General features: G+C 33.2%; 1 protein-coding gene across 2 annotated transcripts in view; it reads right to left on the bottom strand.

The window, feature by feature from the left end:
• DPY19L1 (dpy-19 like C-mannosyltransferase 1) overlaps window positions 1-15044 on the bottom strand; it is a 112040-nt gene that overhangs the window by 27368 nt on the left and 69628 nt on the right. For both annotated transcript variants that reach the window (XM_076006316.1, XM_076006317.1), the window contains exons 11-13: window positions 7506-7592; window positions 5344-5403; window positions 4731-4811 (exon numbers count right to left, since the gene is read on the bottom strand). In XM_076006316.1, coding sequence (XP_075862431.1) covers window positions 4731-4811; window positions 5344-5403; window positions 7506-7592 — 228 coding nt within the window. The remainder of the gene's footprint in view (window positions 1-4730; window positions 4812-5343; window positions 5404-7505; window positions 7593-15044) is intronic.

Here is a 15044-nt window from a genome sequence, read left to right as displayed (position 1 = left end):
GTGAAAATAGTAAAGGCAACCATGTTTAAAATTTAAGGGAAAATATAATGAAGACTCAGCAAACAGTGAATTTTAATGAAGAAATCAAACTTTAAAAAAAGAAATTTTCTAGAGCTAAAATGTGCAAGTGAAATGAATTTCACTAGATGAGCTCAACAATAAATTTCAAAAGTTAGAAAAAGAATCAATAAGCTTAAGATATGTTAAGATATGTTATTAGAAATTATTGAGAGGGGAAGACTATGGAAAAATGAACTTCAAAAACCTTTGGAACAATATTAAGCACACAAAAATGTGTAATGAGAGATGCAGAAAGAGGGAAAAGGGAAAATATTTGAAAAACCAATGGCCAAAACCTTGCCAATTTTGATGAAAAATAGTAACCTATAGTAGTTCAATAAACACCTGGAGGGATGAACTCAAAAAGATCCATATCTACATATACCATAGTCAAACTTTTAAGCATGAAATATAAAGACAACATCTTAAAAGGAACAACAGAAAACCAACTCATCATGTGCAGGGGGATAAAAAATTTTTGATTAACATTAATAGTATTTTATTAATATTAATAAAATAATATTAATTGACTGGCTTCTCATTAGAAGTAACAAAGGACAGAAATTTTAAAAGAAAAGAACTGTCAACCAATAATGCTATATCCAGCAAAATTATCCTTAAAAAATTAATGTAAATAAAGACATTACAAAGAGAAACAAAGCCTGAGAGAATACAATGCTAGCAGACCTGACTTACAAAAAAAAAGGAATCCTTCAGCCTGAAAGGAAATGATACTGACAGTAACTCACATTCACACACACAAAAAAGAAGAGAAATAAAAATGGCAAAAATGTGGGTAAATATAAAAGTCAATATAAAATTTTTTCTCTTAAATTAATCCATAAGATCAATATATAAGATTGCATAAGGCAATAGTCCTAACTGTGTATTGTTGGCACTTCTATATAGATAGGATATCCATGACAATAACAGCACAAAAGAGAACATAGGAAGTAAAGATGTATTGAAGTAAAGGAACTATGTATTTTAATAACTGAATCAAGTCAGTATTAGCTTAAAGTAAACTGTGATAAATTAAGATGTATACTGCAATCCCTAGAGCAACCATAAAAAGAATGAAGAAATATCTGTATACTCATGTTCACTGCAGCATTATTCACAATAGCCAAGACATGAAAACAACCTAAGTGTCTATCAATACATAAATAAAGAAAATGTTTTGTGTGTATATATATCAATATACACAATGGAATACTATTCAGCCATAAAAAAGAAGAAAATCTTGCCATTTGCAACAACATCCTCCAGGATGAACCTGGAGGACATTATGCAAAGTGAAATGAGCTAGACACATAAACACAAATACTATATATAATCTCACTTATTTGTGGACTCTAAAAACTCAAACTCATAGAAGCAGAGAGTAGAATGGTGATTGCCAGGGGTTATGGGGTTGGGGAAATAGGGAAATGTTGGACAAATGGCATAAACTTTCAGTTATAAGATGAAAGTTTTGGGGATCTTATGTACAGCATTGTGAGTATAGATCATAAAATATTTTTTGAAAAATAGCTAAAAAATATGTAGTTAAGAAATCAACAGAATTTAAAATGGTATACATGCAAAAAATATTTAACAGAAGAAGACATGAGACTCAAAAAAATAGCAAAATGGCAACCATAAATCCAAACACTTATCAAAAATTACATTACATGGATATATAAGAAAAACACTATCAAACAACTTGATCTGATATTTACTGAATACACTACCCAGTAACCACAGAATAGCAAAATAATGTTTTCTCAAACACACACAGAATACTCTCCAGGACAGACAATATACGAGGCCATACAAAATTCTTAATAAATTTTAAAATACTGAAAGATGTTCTCCAAACACAATGCAATCAAATTAGAAACAAAAACAGAGAAAGAAATCTGAAAAATACTCAAATAGCTAAAAATTAAACAACATGCATTAAATAACAAACGAATCAAAAAAGAAATCACAGGAAGTGTTAGAAAATATTTTGAACTGAGTTGAAAATGAAAACAAATATAACAATACTAGATAAGATGCACCTAAACCAGTACTGACAGGGAAATATATAGCTTTAAATACCTGTGGTTAGTAAAGTCTCAAACTAGTAATGTAAGATTTCATCTTAAGAACTAAAAAAAGAAAAGCACATTAAGCCTCAAGCAAGCAGAAGAAAGGAAATAATAACCAATGAAAGATGAAACAAAAATAATATAGAACAATAATGAAACCAAAAGTTGGTCCTTTATAATGATCAAAGAAATTGATATATCAAGCTAGACAGCCCAAGGGTTAAAAAGAGAAGACAAATTATAAAAATCCAGGAATGAAAAAGGGGATAACTCTAATAATCCAAGAGAAATTTAAAGAAAAATAATGTAATAATTTAATTATTTTATGTCAACAAATTAGAAAATATAGATGAAATGGACACATTCCTAGAAAACACAAATTGCCAAAACTTCATGAAGAACAAAACACAATGATGATGAATTAGTTATTAAAAGTATTTCCACAAAGAAAAGTCTTGGCCCAGATGTCTTCAGTTAATATAAGATATCATGTTAACAGACAAAGGCAGTAAAAACTGTATAATCATTTCAATAGATACAGGAAAGGCATTTGATAAAATTCAATAAAATTTAACATCTATTTATGATAAGCAACAATGATTAATTAAACAATAACAATGACAACAACAGCTAATATTTATTGAGCATTGATCCCACGCTACACTGAGCCAGTACTTTTCATTTAGGTTTTATTTAGATGAATCGTCTGAAGTCCCACAGGTAAAACGTGGCAATTAGAACTTGAACCTAGGCCTGTTTGACACCAGAGCCCATGAACTTAAATGTTACACGTTGCTGAAAGAACAAGTTGTCTGCAAAGTAGAAGATTTTTAAAGCCTCCAGAATTTTGCTGATTGAGTCAACTCTAAATAAAATGTGCAAAATAGAAATATTTTAGCCATAGTTTATAGCTCATCAGGCTCTGCCAAGACAGCACTGATAGCAGAGGGATGGGAAATCAGGGATAATCTAGGAAATGGCTCACGCAGTTCCTGAAGGACAGGAGAGTGTGTCTAATTTTCTTCATAGAGAAGGGTAGGTGGAAATGCTTAAGAGTTGGGTGGTCTTGCCATTCTCTTCCTTTGAACTATGTCAAAATTAAGAATTTATGAACTAATGCCATTGATCAATGTTACATATTTCTAGAAATATTAAAGTTACAACTAAATTATTTCTAATTTGGATATAACTGTGTCTATAGCACTTTTTTTTCCCTGGTATAACATTAGGCTGTGACAGAAATGACAATAATCACTCTAACCTGAGTCAAAACCTTAACTAATTTGTCTTCCCTCAGTGAGGAAGCACATTCCATAAACCTGGGACTGGAGCTATTTCACTTTTCTTCCTGCTCACTCTCTGCATCTTGGATGACTCAATCACCTTTCAGCTCTCATCTTCACAGCTGACTTCTAGGATCCTTCCCTGATTCTCCTCCTCTGCACTCCTGTATCGTTCTGTACTTTTTTTTTTTTTTAAATCATAGCTTTTATTACATTATAATTGCTAGAAACTGTTCCTATCTCCCACTAGACCATGTCTTACTCAGTTTTGTATCTCTAGGATATATTCTACTGACAGACACATAGCAGGTATGTATTGAGAGAATGAATGAATATATACATTTTAAACTACAGTTTTGTACTTTTAAAAATCTTTCCACAGGTTGCAAACCAGCTATTTAATAGCCCGGTTGTTTTCAATCTTTTTAAGTAAAAAATTCCCTTGATCATATGAAAATCTATATAAATGTCCAATATGTAAAAGATTAAAAGCTTAAAGATTAAAAGATTAAAAGCTGTCCTGGGTAAAAGAGGAGCTGAGACAAGATGAGCAAGAAGACAGAACACAAGAAAGAGTCCTTGGAAGTCCAGAACCTCACACAATCCAGTTTCAAAACCAGAGCTTTAATCCAGTACAGAAGGAAGAAAGATCGATCGCCAGTAAAAATTACAGGGGGGAAAAATGTGGTTTACTTTTTTAAGTTAAGTCTCTGATAGCCTCCTGACTTGGGAAGTGCTGATTAAAAACACAAACACAAAATAGGCAAAGCAATTATGGATAGGAAGAATCTTTAAAGTTTTAAGACAGAATTCTCATTTTATTTTCTTTCCTACCCTCATACCAAAACAGACAAAAAACATCTCTTAATAAGAAAACTTGGGTTAGATTACCCTGTAAGGGCTTAAAAATAAACCTTTCACAAGCATTGGCCAGAAAATAGGAGAAGAAAGAATGAGACTATAATGTGATCTCCAGCTAAGGCTCTGAAGATGGTGTCTTTGTTACAAAAGTGGAGCATAGAGAAGCTAGAGAAAAGTGGCTGTAGAGACCTTAAAATTTGAGCTTTAATCTCTAGAGTTTTCTTCTTTTAAAATCTTTGTGATATAGAAGAACCAATAAGATAAGAGATTGTGCCAAGAAATTAATTTTGGATAGTAAACTATAAACACAATCACATTTACTTTCTATCATAGTAAGTGGATAAAATAATAGGTGACTAGAATTCATCCTAGAATTTGAGTTATCAAATAATTCATTCTTAGCCTGTTTGTTTTTTTTCAAGTCTTTCAAATTTAAGCAAAAAACACTTACATCATCTGCAATGCCAAATATTTTAGATGTCAAATATTTGAGTATGACAGTTCCAAATAACCAAAAACATCCTTGTATAACCTAAAAAAAACCCCAAAACAAAACAAAAATAAATCTGATGCTTCATATTCCATAGACATAAGCAAGGAAGAAAAAAATATAAATCTTTTAATCACACATGAAATAAATATCTCTATCTCCAAGACAAAATGCTAAAAAATGTATCTCAATTTAAAATAAAGAATGTAGCTCCAAAATCAAGGGGCAATAGCTAAAAATATATACATACAATCTTATCAAAATTAATATATTTTATAGGAGATTTATATAGCAATTGCTATTAAATTCCCCCTCTATTAACAGTTTCTTATACATGCACTGTTCCTCAGAAGAAACATGGGTAATAAATAAAACTGGAATTCATTAACTACATATCCAGGATTAATGTTAACTTGTTTCACAAAAGGGCAATTTGGCATGTTACCATTGAGCCCAAATATGTTATAAAACAGATCCCTGCATTACATAGATCATTTCCTTAAAAGTAAAACATAAAGCAAATGATATATTTTATCAAGAAAAAACATATGCATCAAAATAGATTGATTCTTACCCATAAACTAAATTCAGATACATTTATTTTCAGGAAATGTGGTTTCATTGCCAGAATACCCTAAGCAGAAAAAAATAACATAGTATATAGTTAATACTTATAAGCATAAATTCAAGTACCAAAAAATTCTAAATAACAAGACTCTCAAGTATCTAAAATTGAACACACTACCAATTTTCCATATAGCATCACCACATGCTCATGTCTGTAATCAGTGATTTCAAGAAATAGCCCTATTTTATCCAAAGCTTAGGTCAGTTAGTGACTTTGTAAAGTTGAAAAAAGAATCGCCATATGTAAATTCCTATGACCAATTTTACATATTTGATATACCTAAGAACCAAGAGGTATATAACAATTTTAAAATTTTAGATAGTAGTCATACAGGAGTAAGATTTTGCTTTAGCTAAAAATGACTGACTCAGGATAAATAACAAATGAGAATTAAATGAATCGACTAAATACCTCTCCTCTGTCAAATCTTAAGTCTTTCCAGGTTCATAGATTCCCAAACTTTTACCTATAGGAAACTAAATCTACTTCAAAGTTGGCAAAAATAGGGTTAGAGATTAAAACATAAATAGTCAAATCCAAATTAAATCTTTTCAGAAGTTTCTGAATATCTGAGAAAATAAGATGTGACATGATTCAGGTTTCAAAGTGATTAACTATAAATAGATATATGCAAATTTGTATTTAAATATGTATAAATATTCTATAATGTATAACTATTGGCATCAATTATTTTTATATATCAAAATATATGAAATATACATAAATATGCTTAATTCATACCAAAGCACACCTCAGTGTTAAGCATCTAGCAGGGTACCTTACATACTGCAGGTGCTCAAGTGCACTGAAGAAAAAATTCTTACAAAGTGTACTTAGATTTTATTCATATGCAAATTCAATTCAATAGCTTCCCTGTACACACTTACCAAAAGTCATATACTTCATCCTGGGTAATAGCAGTACTTGCCAAAGTACACATGTAAAATATAGAATTGAGTGCACTGTCACCTTTCCTAATTACAAAGCATACTGATTTTGACTTTAAGAACAATATGTATTAATCCCAAAGTAGAACAACTCAGTTAATGATTTTTGTTGTTGAAAACACAGTATCATCACATGCTAACTACTCATGTCTGTGACTAAGTTTTTACTTGAGGCACACAACCTGAAAAGGGTGGTGGCCTGGATTGGGAAGAGACATATTCTTAAAACATGAGTTCTTAAATAAATATTATTTGTAAAATGAGACAAAGAAATAGGAATTTCCAAATTTGTTAATGGGTTCTAGAAATCAAGAAAGCCAAAATGATTTGAGTAACCTATATGACAACTCAAGAAGTAGAATACATCTCAATTAAGACAGTGCAACATGCATTTGTCTTCAGGAAACTGGCCTATACTATCACACATGCAGTTTAAATCTAAGGAGTAACTTAGGTTTGCAAGCATTGTAATGGTGACACCCATTTAAAAAGGCATAACCACCTCTGGAAGTCTTTACATTTAACAAAACTTTTTATATTTAGAAAATCATTTTGACAAAAATGACAGAAGAAATTAGAAAACCTTTCACCATTTGTTCTAACTCTGTAAGACAGTCTCCCCACAATCTAAAGCTGGTCTTCATACTGATTTAGCAAAATATACTTTAATCATCACCTGACTTGAACCACCTGAATATTCCTTACAAATAGATAATGGATGGAAAAAACCCCTAAGTAACTGAGGTCTCAAGCCTCTGATCACAATGGAACGAAGAGGGGAGCTGCCAGGAGATGTCAGTGGGAGGAAAGGGGTTCTGAAGGTAGAGCAGAAATAAGATAAAAAACAGAAAACAGAACCAGAGAAGAAAAGACAGAAATCTTTCTGAAAGGAACCCTGGGACCAAAACTTAGGTGACAGAAGCTGAAGAAAGAGAAAGGGCACATTAGGGCTAGGAGACAAAGTGCTGTGCTTTCTGATACTAACTTTTCAGTGTGTTTGTTTCCTGTTTTAGAAGTGAGTACTTGAACACTGCCACAGAGATATATTCAGTAAGACACCTGAGATGATTCCTGTAGAAACCCCACATGAACCCAAAGCTAGTGAAAAACTGATAAACTATTATTAATAGTCAAAAACAACCATGTTTAAGGAACACTTACCCAAATAATTACCAAAGAGGAAGCATAATAAGAAGTTATTAACATTGAGTTCCCAAACATCAAAACAAAACAAAGTGCAAGAGAAATCTGCAAAAATCCAAGAAAAAACATAATTAATACAAATAAAACAAAAAACATTGATTTTTATGGTATAAACTGCACATGCCCATGATAAACAAAATTCAAACCATCCAAAAGGGAATATACAATGAAAATAGTCCATTCTCCATCGCACACTTCAAACCCCAGACATAACCACCATCAAGTTTCCTGTGCATCCTCCAGACATTAAAATGTATAAATTTTAGTTTATATTTTTTAAATGGAAACTTACCCCATGAACTCTACTATTTCTTGCTTCTATTCTTAATATATTTCAGAGAGCTTTTCATAACAATCCAAACCGATCTAAGTCATTCTGTTTAAGAACTAAAAAAAGCATTCTATTTTATAGATGCACCATAATTCTTTAATAGGTCCTCTGGGTATTGCTGAATACCTAAGTGCTTTCCAGTTCTATTTTGTTATGTTCTTCCTACTACAAACACTGCTATGATAAACATCCCTATGTGTACATCTCATGTACATGTCAATGGATAAATTACTAGAAGTGGAATTGATAGATCAAGGATGTACAAATTTTACAATTAGGAAAAATACTGAGAAATTGCCCTACAAAAAGATTATACTAATTTACTCTCCCAACAAGGCATGACAGTTCGTGTTGATGCACATCTGTCAACACCGTGTATTATTCTTTTAAATATTTGCCAATTTAATAGGGAAAAAATGTTACCTCGTTTCACTTTTCCATTATTTTAATAGTATATGAGACACAGCATCTCTTCTTCTATTTGCTACTTATGTTATTTTGTGTGTGTATAGAAATTGTTTATTCCTATGTCCATTTCTCTATCGGGTTTTTTTTTTTTTTTTGAGACAGAGTTTCACTTTGTTGCCCAGGCTAGAGTGAGTGCTGTGGTGTCAGCCTAGCTCACAGCAACCTCAAACTCCTGGGCTCAAGCAATCCTTCTGCCTCAGCCTCCCGAGTAGCTGGGACTACAGGCATGCACCACCATGCCTGGCTAATTTTTTCTCTATATATTAGTTGGCCAATTAATTTCTTTCTATTTATAGTAGAGACAGGGTCTCGCTCTTGCTCAGGCTGGTTTCGAACTCCTGACCTTGAGCAATCCGCCCGCCTCAGCTTCCCAGAGAGCTAGGATTATAGGTGTGAGTCTCTATCGGGTTTTGAGAGCTCTCTTTTCCTTAAGATCTATACATATTATAGAACATAGCTCCTTATCAAACATACATATTGTAAATGTTTTCCCAGTTCATATTTTATCTTAGTGGTATTTTTAAAATTATTTTTATTTATTTATTTATTTTAGCATATTATGGGTATACAAATGTTTAGGTTACGTGTGTTGCCTTCCCCTCTCACTCACCCCCCCCCGAATAAGTGTGTCCATCCCCCAGATGGTGCCCATCGCACTCATTATGTATGTATATACCCATTCCCTCCCCTTCCTCCCTCCCATCCACCTGATGTCTGATAAATGTTATTCCTATATGTCCACCTAGGTGTTGATCAGTTAATACCAATTTGCTGGTGGGTACATATGGTGCTTATTTTTCCATTCTTGGGATACTTCACTTAGTAGAATGGGTTTCAGCTCTATCTGGGAAAATACAAGAGATGCTATATCACCATTGTTTCTTATAGCTGAATAGTACTCTGTGGTATACATATGCCACATTTTATTAATCCACTCATGGATTGATGGGCACTTGGGGTGTTTCCAGAGCTTTGCAATTGTGAATTGTGCTGCTGTAAACATTGGAGTGTAGATGTCTTTTTTATAGAGTGTCTTTTGTTCTTTTGGGTAGATGCCCAGTAATGGGATTGCTGGATCAAATGGTAGATCCTCATGTGTCGCTTTAAGGTGTCTCCATATTGCTTTCCACAGAGGTTGCACTATTGCAGTCCCACCAGCAGTGTAGGAGTGTTTCTATCTCTCTGCATCCATGCCAACACTTATTATTTTGGGACTCCATTCTCACTGGAGATATGTGATATCTCATTGTGGTTTTGATTTGCATTTCCCTGATTAGAGATGTTGAGCATTTTTTCATATGTTTGTTGGCCATTATTCTGTCTTCTTTTGAAAAATTTCTGTTCATGTCCTTTGCCCACTTTTTGACATGGTTGTTTGATTTTTTTTCTTGCTGATTTTCCTGAGTTCTAAATAGATTCTAGTTATCTGCCCTTTATCAGATGTGTAGGATGTGAAAATATTCTCCCATTCTGTAGGTTGTCTGTTTGCTCTAATGACAGTTTCTTTGGCTGTGCAGAAGCTTTTTAATTTGATCAGGTCCCATTTATTTATTTTTGTTGTTGCTGTGATTGCCACTGGGGGTCTTCTTCATAAATTCTTTGCCTAGGCCAACGTCTAGAAAAGTATTTCCAACATTTTCCTCTAGAATTCTAATAGTTTCACACATTAGGTTTAAATCTGTTACTCAGAGTGAGTTGATTTTTGTGAGAGGTGAAAGGTGTGGATCCTATTTCAGTCTTCTAATGTGGCTATCTAATTTTCCCAGCACCATGTATTGAATAAAGATTCTTTTCCCCAGCGTATGTTTTTGTCTGCTTTGTCAAAGATTAGTTGGCTGTATGAGGATGGTTTTATATCTGGGTTCTCTGTTCTGCTGGTCAATGTCCCTGTTCTTGTGCCAGTCACAAGATGTTTTAATTACTATAGCCTTGTAGTATAGGTTGAAGTCTGGTAAATTGATACCTCCCATTTTGTTTTTATTGCCTAGGATTGCTTTTGCTATACAGGGTCTTCTCTGGTCTTAGAGGTATTTTTTTATCCTGGTTATTTTCTAAATCTTTGTTATTAAATTTATTATTCATTTCCTTTAGGTCCTCAGGATTTATCTACATAATTAGAAAAGCCTTGACACTAAAATAATCCACATTTTCTTCTAGAAGTTTTATTTTTGATCCATATATAGCAATTTCCATCTGAATTTTAGAATCAGTCTATTAAGTTTCAAAAACTGAAATTTTTATTTAAAACTTTATTCAGTATTGCACATTTATAGTTATATCTGTCCAATATTGAATCTTTACATCCAAAAGCAATACATGTTGCTTCCATTCCTTTAAGTCTTCTTTTACATACATTAGTGAGTATAATGCTTTCTTCATATAGAACCTTCATATTACTTAAGTTTATTTTAAAGTCTATTATTTCTGTTGCTATTGTATCAGGAATATTTTTTCATATTTCCTAACTGATGATTACATGTATTTAGAAAATTTATACTAAATATGCATAAATTAATACAATCTTTCATTGTTTCTAGTACGTTATTAATTCAGATTTTTCAAGAATTCAAAATCACCTGTAAATAATGATACTTTTATATCTTCCTTTCCTATTTTTGAAACTCTTATTTTTAAATAAATTATATTAGTTAATATTTCTGTAACAATTAATAAGAGTGGCAGTAGGTATATTTGTCATGCTTCTGGTATTAACAAGAATAGTTCAACTGCTTCATCATTTTGTATGATCCTAGCTTTTGGTTTGAGGTATGTCTATATATTTAAATTTTCAAGGAAATATCCATCTACGACAGGAAACTGGCATACACTGATTTAGGCACTGGTTTGGGCACTGCTTTGGGTATTGCTTTGGGCACTGCTTTGGGTATTGCTTTGGGCATTGATTAATTGTGCAGGCATTGAACTACCCTGATCAAAATAGGATGGAGGCAGGGCAAGTTCCAACTGGTTAGAACCAAGATGGTGAAGAAATTGACCACCTCTGGACCTTACAGCTTAATGATACACTTTATTACCATAAAAGTTTCTAAGAAAACCTCCCACTCCCATTATGCATCTGATACCAGGACACTTCCTGTTTGACCATATGTAGTCAAAAGTAGGTCATTACCCTAATTCCAGAAAAACATCACCGTTTCGTAGAAATAACATGAAGTATCGTAGAAATAACATGAATATTCCTCCCCTTGTTTGGCCTAAAATTTAAGGTGTTGCTTAAATATAAGGGCAACAGGAACCGGGGGGCTGGTTATGTTCTGCAGAGAGAACTGACCTCTGCTCTGTCTGTGGAATACACTTTGTATAGGTTCAGAATAAACCTTGCTTTCACTTTACACTGTCAGCTGGCTCCTGAATTCTTTTTTGCCTGAAGCCAAGGACCCACTTGGATTTAAGTGGCTCCCAGAATTGGGAATCACATCTATTTTTACTTAAGGTCTTAAAAATCAGACAAAGATGTTGACTTTTATTAAATATATTTATAACATCAAAGGAAATGATCATATTGTTGATTTTTCTTTCAATCATTTTTTTTAAGAGGCAGGGTCTGGCTCTGTTGCCTAGGCTTGGAGTGCAGTGGCAGGATCATAGCTCACTGTAACCTCAAGCTCCTGGGCTCAAGCGATCCTCATCCCTTAGTCTCTCAAGTAGCTGGGACTACAGGCACATGCCACTACACCCAGCTAATTGTTTTTCTAATTTTTCTTGTAGAGATGGGGTCTCATGATGGTGCTCAGACTGGTCTCAAACTCCTGGCCTCAAGCAATCCTGCCACCTTGGCCTCTCAAAGCCCAAGGACTAGAGGCATGAGCCATAATACCTGGCCTTTAAATCTCTTAGTGTGATAAATTATATTAAAAGAATTTCTAAGGTCAAAACATTCTTGCATTCCTGGAATGAAATATTTAGGTACAAATTTAATAAAGTATGTATATGATCTATATGAGGAAAACTATAAAACTTGAATAGAAGTAATCAATGAAGAAATAAGTAAATGGAGAGTTATTCTATGTATGCACAGAAAGATTCAATATTGTCAAGATGTCAGTTCTTCCCAAATTAATCTACAGATTCGACACAATCTCAATCATTATCCTGACAAGTTATTTTGTGGATATTGACAAACTGATTCTAAAGTTTATATGGAGATGAAAAAGACCCAGTGTAGCCAACACAATATTGAAGAAGAACAAAGTCAGAGGACTGACAATACTTTACTTCATGACTTACTATAATCAAGATAGGGTGGTACTGGTGAAAGAAAAGACAAATAGATCAATGAAACAAAATACAGAGCCCAGAAATAAACCCACATAAATACAGGCAACTGATCTTTGACAAAGGAACATAGACAATGCAGTGGAGCAAAGACAGTCTTTTCAACAAACACTGCTGGAACAACTGGGCATCCACATACAAAAAAATAAATCTAGATACAGACCTTACAGCCTTCACAAAAATTAACTCAAAACAGACCATAGATCTTTATAAATGTACATCACAAAAATACGAAACTCCTAGAAGATAAGACAAAAGGAAACCTAGATGATCTCAGGTATGGTGATGACTTCTTAGATACACAACCACAGGTGCAATCCATGAAAGAAACAATTGATAAGCTGTATTTAATTAAAATCAAAAACTTCTGCTCTGCAAAAGACAATGTCAATAGAAGACAAGCCACAGACTGAGAGAAGATATTTGCAAAAGACACCTGATAAAGGACTGTTATCCAAAATATACAAAGAATTCTTAAAACTCAACAATAAGAAAATGATCATCTCAATGAAAAAATGGGCAAAAGACCTTAACAAACATCTCATCTAAGAAGATACATCGATGGCAGGTAAGCATATGAAAAGATGTTCAACCAAATTAAAATAATGAGAAACCACCATACATCTATTAGAATGGCCACAATCTGAATACTTACACCACAAAGTGCTGACAAGAATGTGGAGCAGCAAGAACTCTCATTCTTCGCTGGTGGAAATGCAAAATGGTACAGTCACTTTGGAAGACAGTTTGGTAATTTCATAAAAACTAAACATACTCTTACCACACCATCCAACAATCACTTTCCTTTTACCCAAATGAACTGAAAACTTATATCCACACAAAAACCTACACACAGATGCTTATAGCAGCTTTATTCATAATTGCCCACACTTGGAAATAACCAACGTTCTATTCAGTAGGTGAATGAATGAACAGTGGTACATCCACAAAACCAAAACATTACTCAGCACTATAAAGAAATGAGCTATCAAGCCATGAAAAAGATCTGGAAGAAACTTAACTGCATTTTACTAAGTGAAAGAAGCCAATCTGAAAAGGCTACATACTATACAACTCCAAATATATGACACTCTGCAAAACGCAAAACTATAGGGACGGTAAAAAAAAAAAGTCAGCATTTACACAGGTGTGGGATGGAGGGAAGGCATGAATAGGCAGAGTGCACAGGACTATTAGTAGCAGTGAAACTACTCTATATGACACTACAATGGTGAATACATGTCATTATACATTTGTCAAAACCCAAAGAATGTACAACACCAAGATTGAACCCTAACATAAACTGTGGACTTTGGGTGATTATGATGTGCCAATTTCAATTTATTAAACTTACACATCATAATCAGTGATTCTGATTATGATGTGTAAGTTTAATAAATTGTAACAAATGTACCATTCTGGTATGGAATGTCAATAGTGGGAGAGATTGTGCACAAGCGGGGTCAAGGGGTATATGGGAACTCTCTGTACTTTCTGCTCAATTTTTCTATTAACCTAAAATATCTCTAAAAAATAATGTTTTTTTAATTAAAAGAATATAAGAAAAAACACAATGAGGCACCACCTTATACCCTTTAGGATGGCTACAATCACAAAAAGGGAAAATAAATGTTGGTGATTACACAGAGAAACGGGAACCCTTGTGCACTATTGGTGGAAATGTAAATGGTACAGCTGCTATGAGAAGCTGCATTTTGGCAGTTCCTAAAAAAATTAAAAATAGATTTACCACATGATCAATCCAGCAATTCCACTTCTGGATACATAACCAAAAGAACTGAAAGCAAAGTCTCAATGAGATATCTGTATACCCATGTTCATAGCAGTATTATTTACTGTAGCTAAAATGTGGGAGCAACTCAAGTATCCATGGACAGATGAATGGATAAGCAAAATGTAGTACACAAACATATACACAATGGAATATTATGTAGCCTTAAAAAAGAAGGAAATTCTGACACATGCTTCAACATGGAAGAAACTTGAAGGACATTATGCTAAGTGAAATAAGCCAGTCACAAAAAGATAAGTACTATATGATTTCACTTACATGATGTACAAAAGGTAGTCAAAATCATAAAGACAGAAAGTAGAATGGTGGTTTCCAGGGGCTGGGGAGATGGGAGAATAAGGAGTTATTATTTAATGGGCATAGAGTTTCAGTTTTGCAAGATGAGAAGATAATGGCTGCAAAACAATATGAATGTACTTAATACCACTGAACTGTGCACTTAAAAATGCCTAACATGAGAAATTTTATGTTATGTATATTTTATCACAAAAATAGAAAATATCTTTTCTAGAAACAATTTTATATATTTTTTCTATAAATATTTATACTATAAAAATTCAGGAATTTATAAAGTGATAATAGAAGACAG

Source organism: Microcebus murinus, chromosome 9 (assembly GCF_040939455.1).
Source record: "Microcebus murinus isolate Inina chromosome 9, M.murinus_Inina_mat1.0, whole genome shotgun sequence".
Lineage (NCBI taxonomy): Eukaryota > Metazoa > Chordata > Mammalia > Primates > Cheirogaleidae > Microcebus > Microcebus murinus.
The sequence above is the reverse complement of the archived record's forward strand: the minus strand, read 5'-3'. Positions and strand labels throughout refer to the sequence as shown.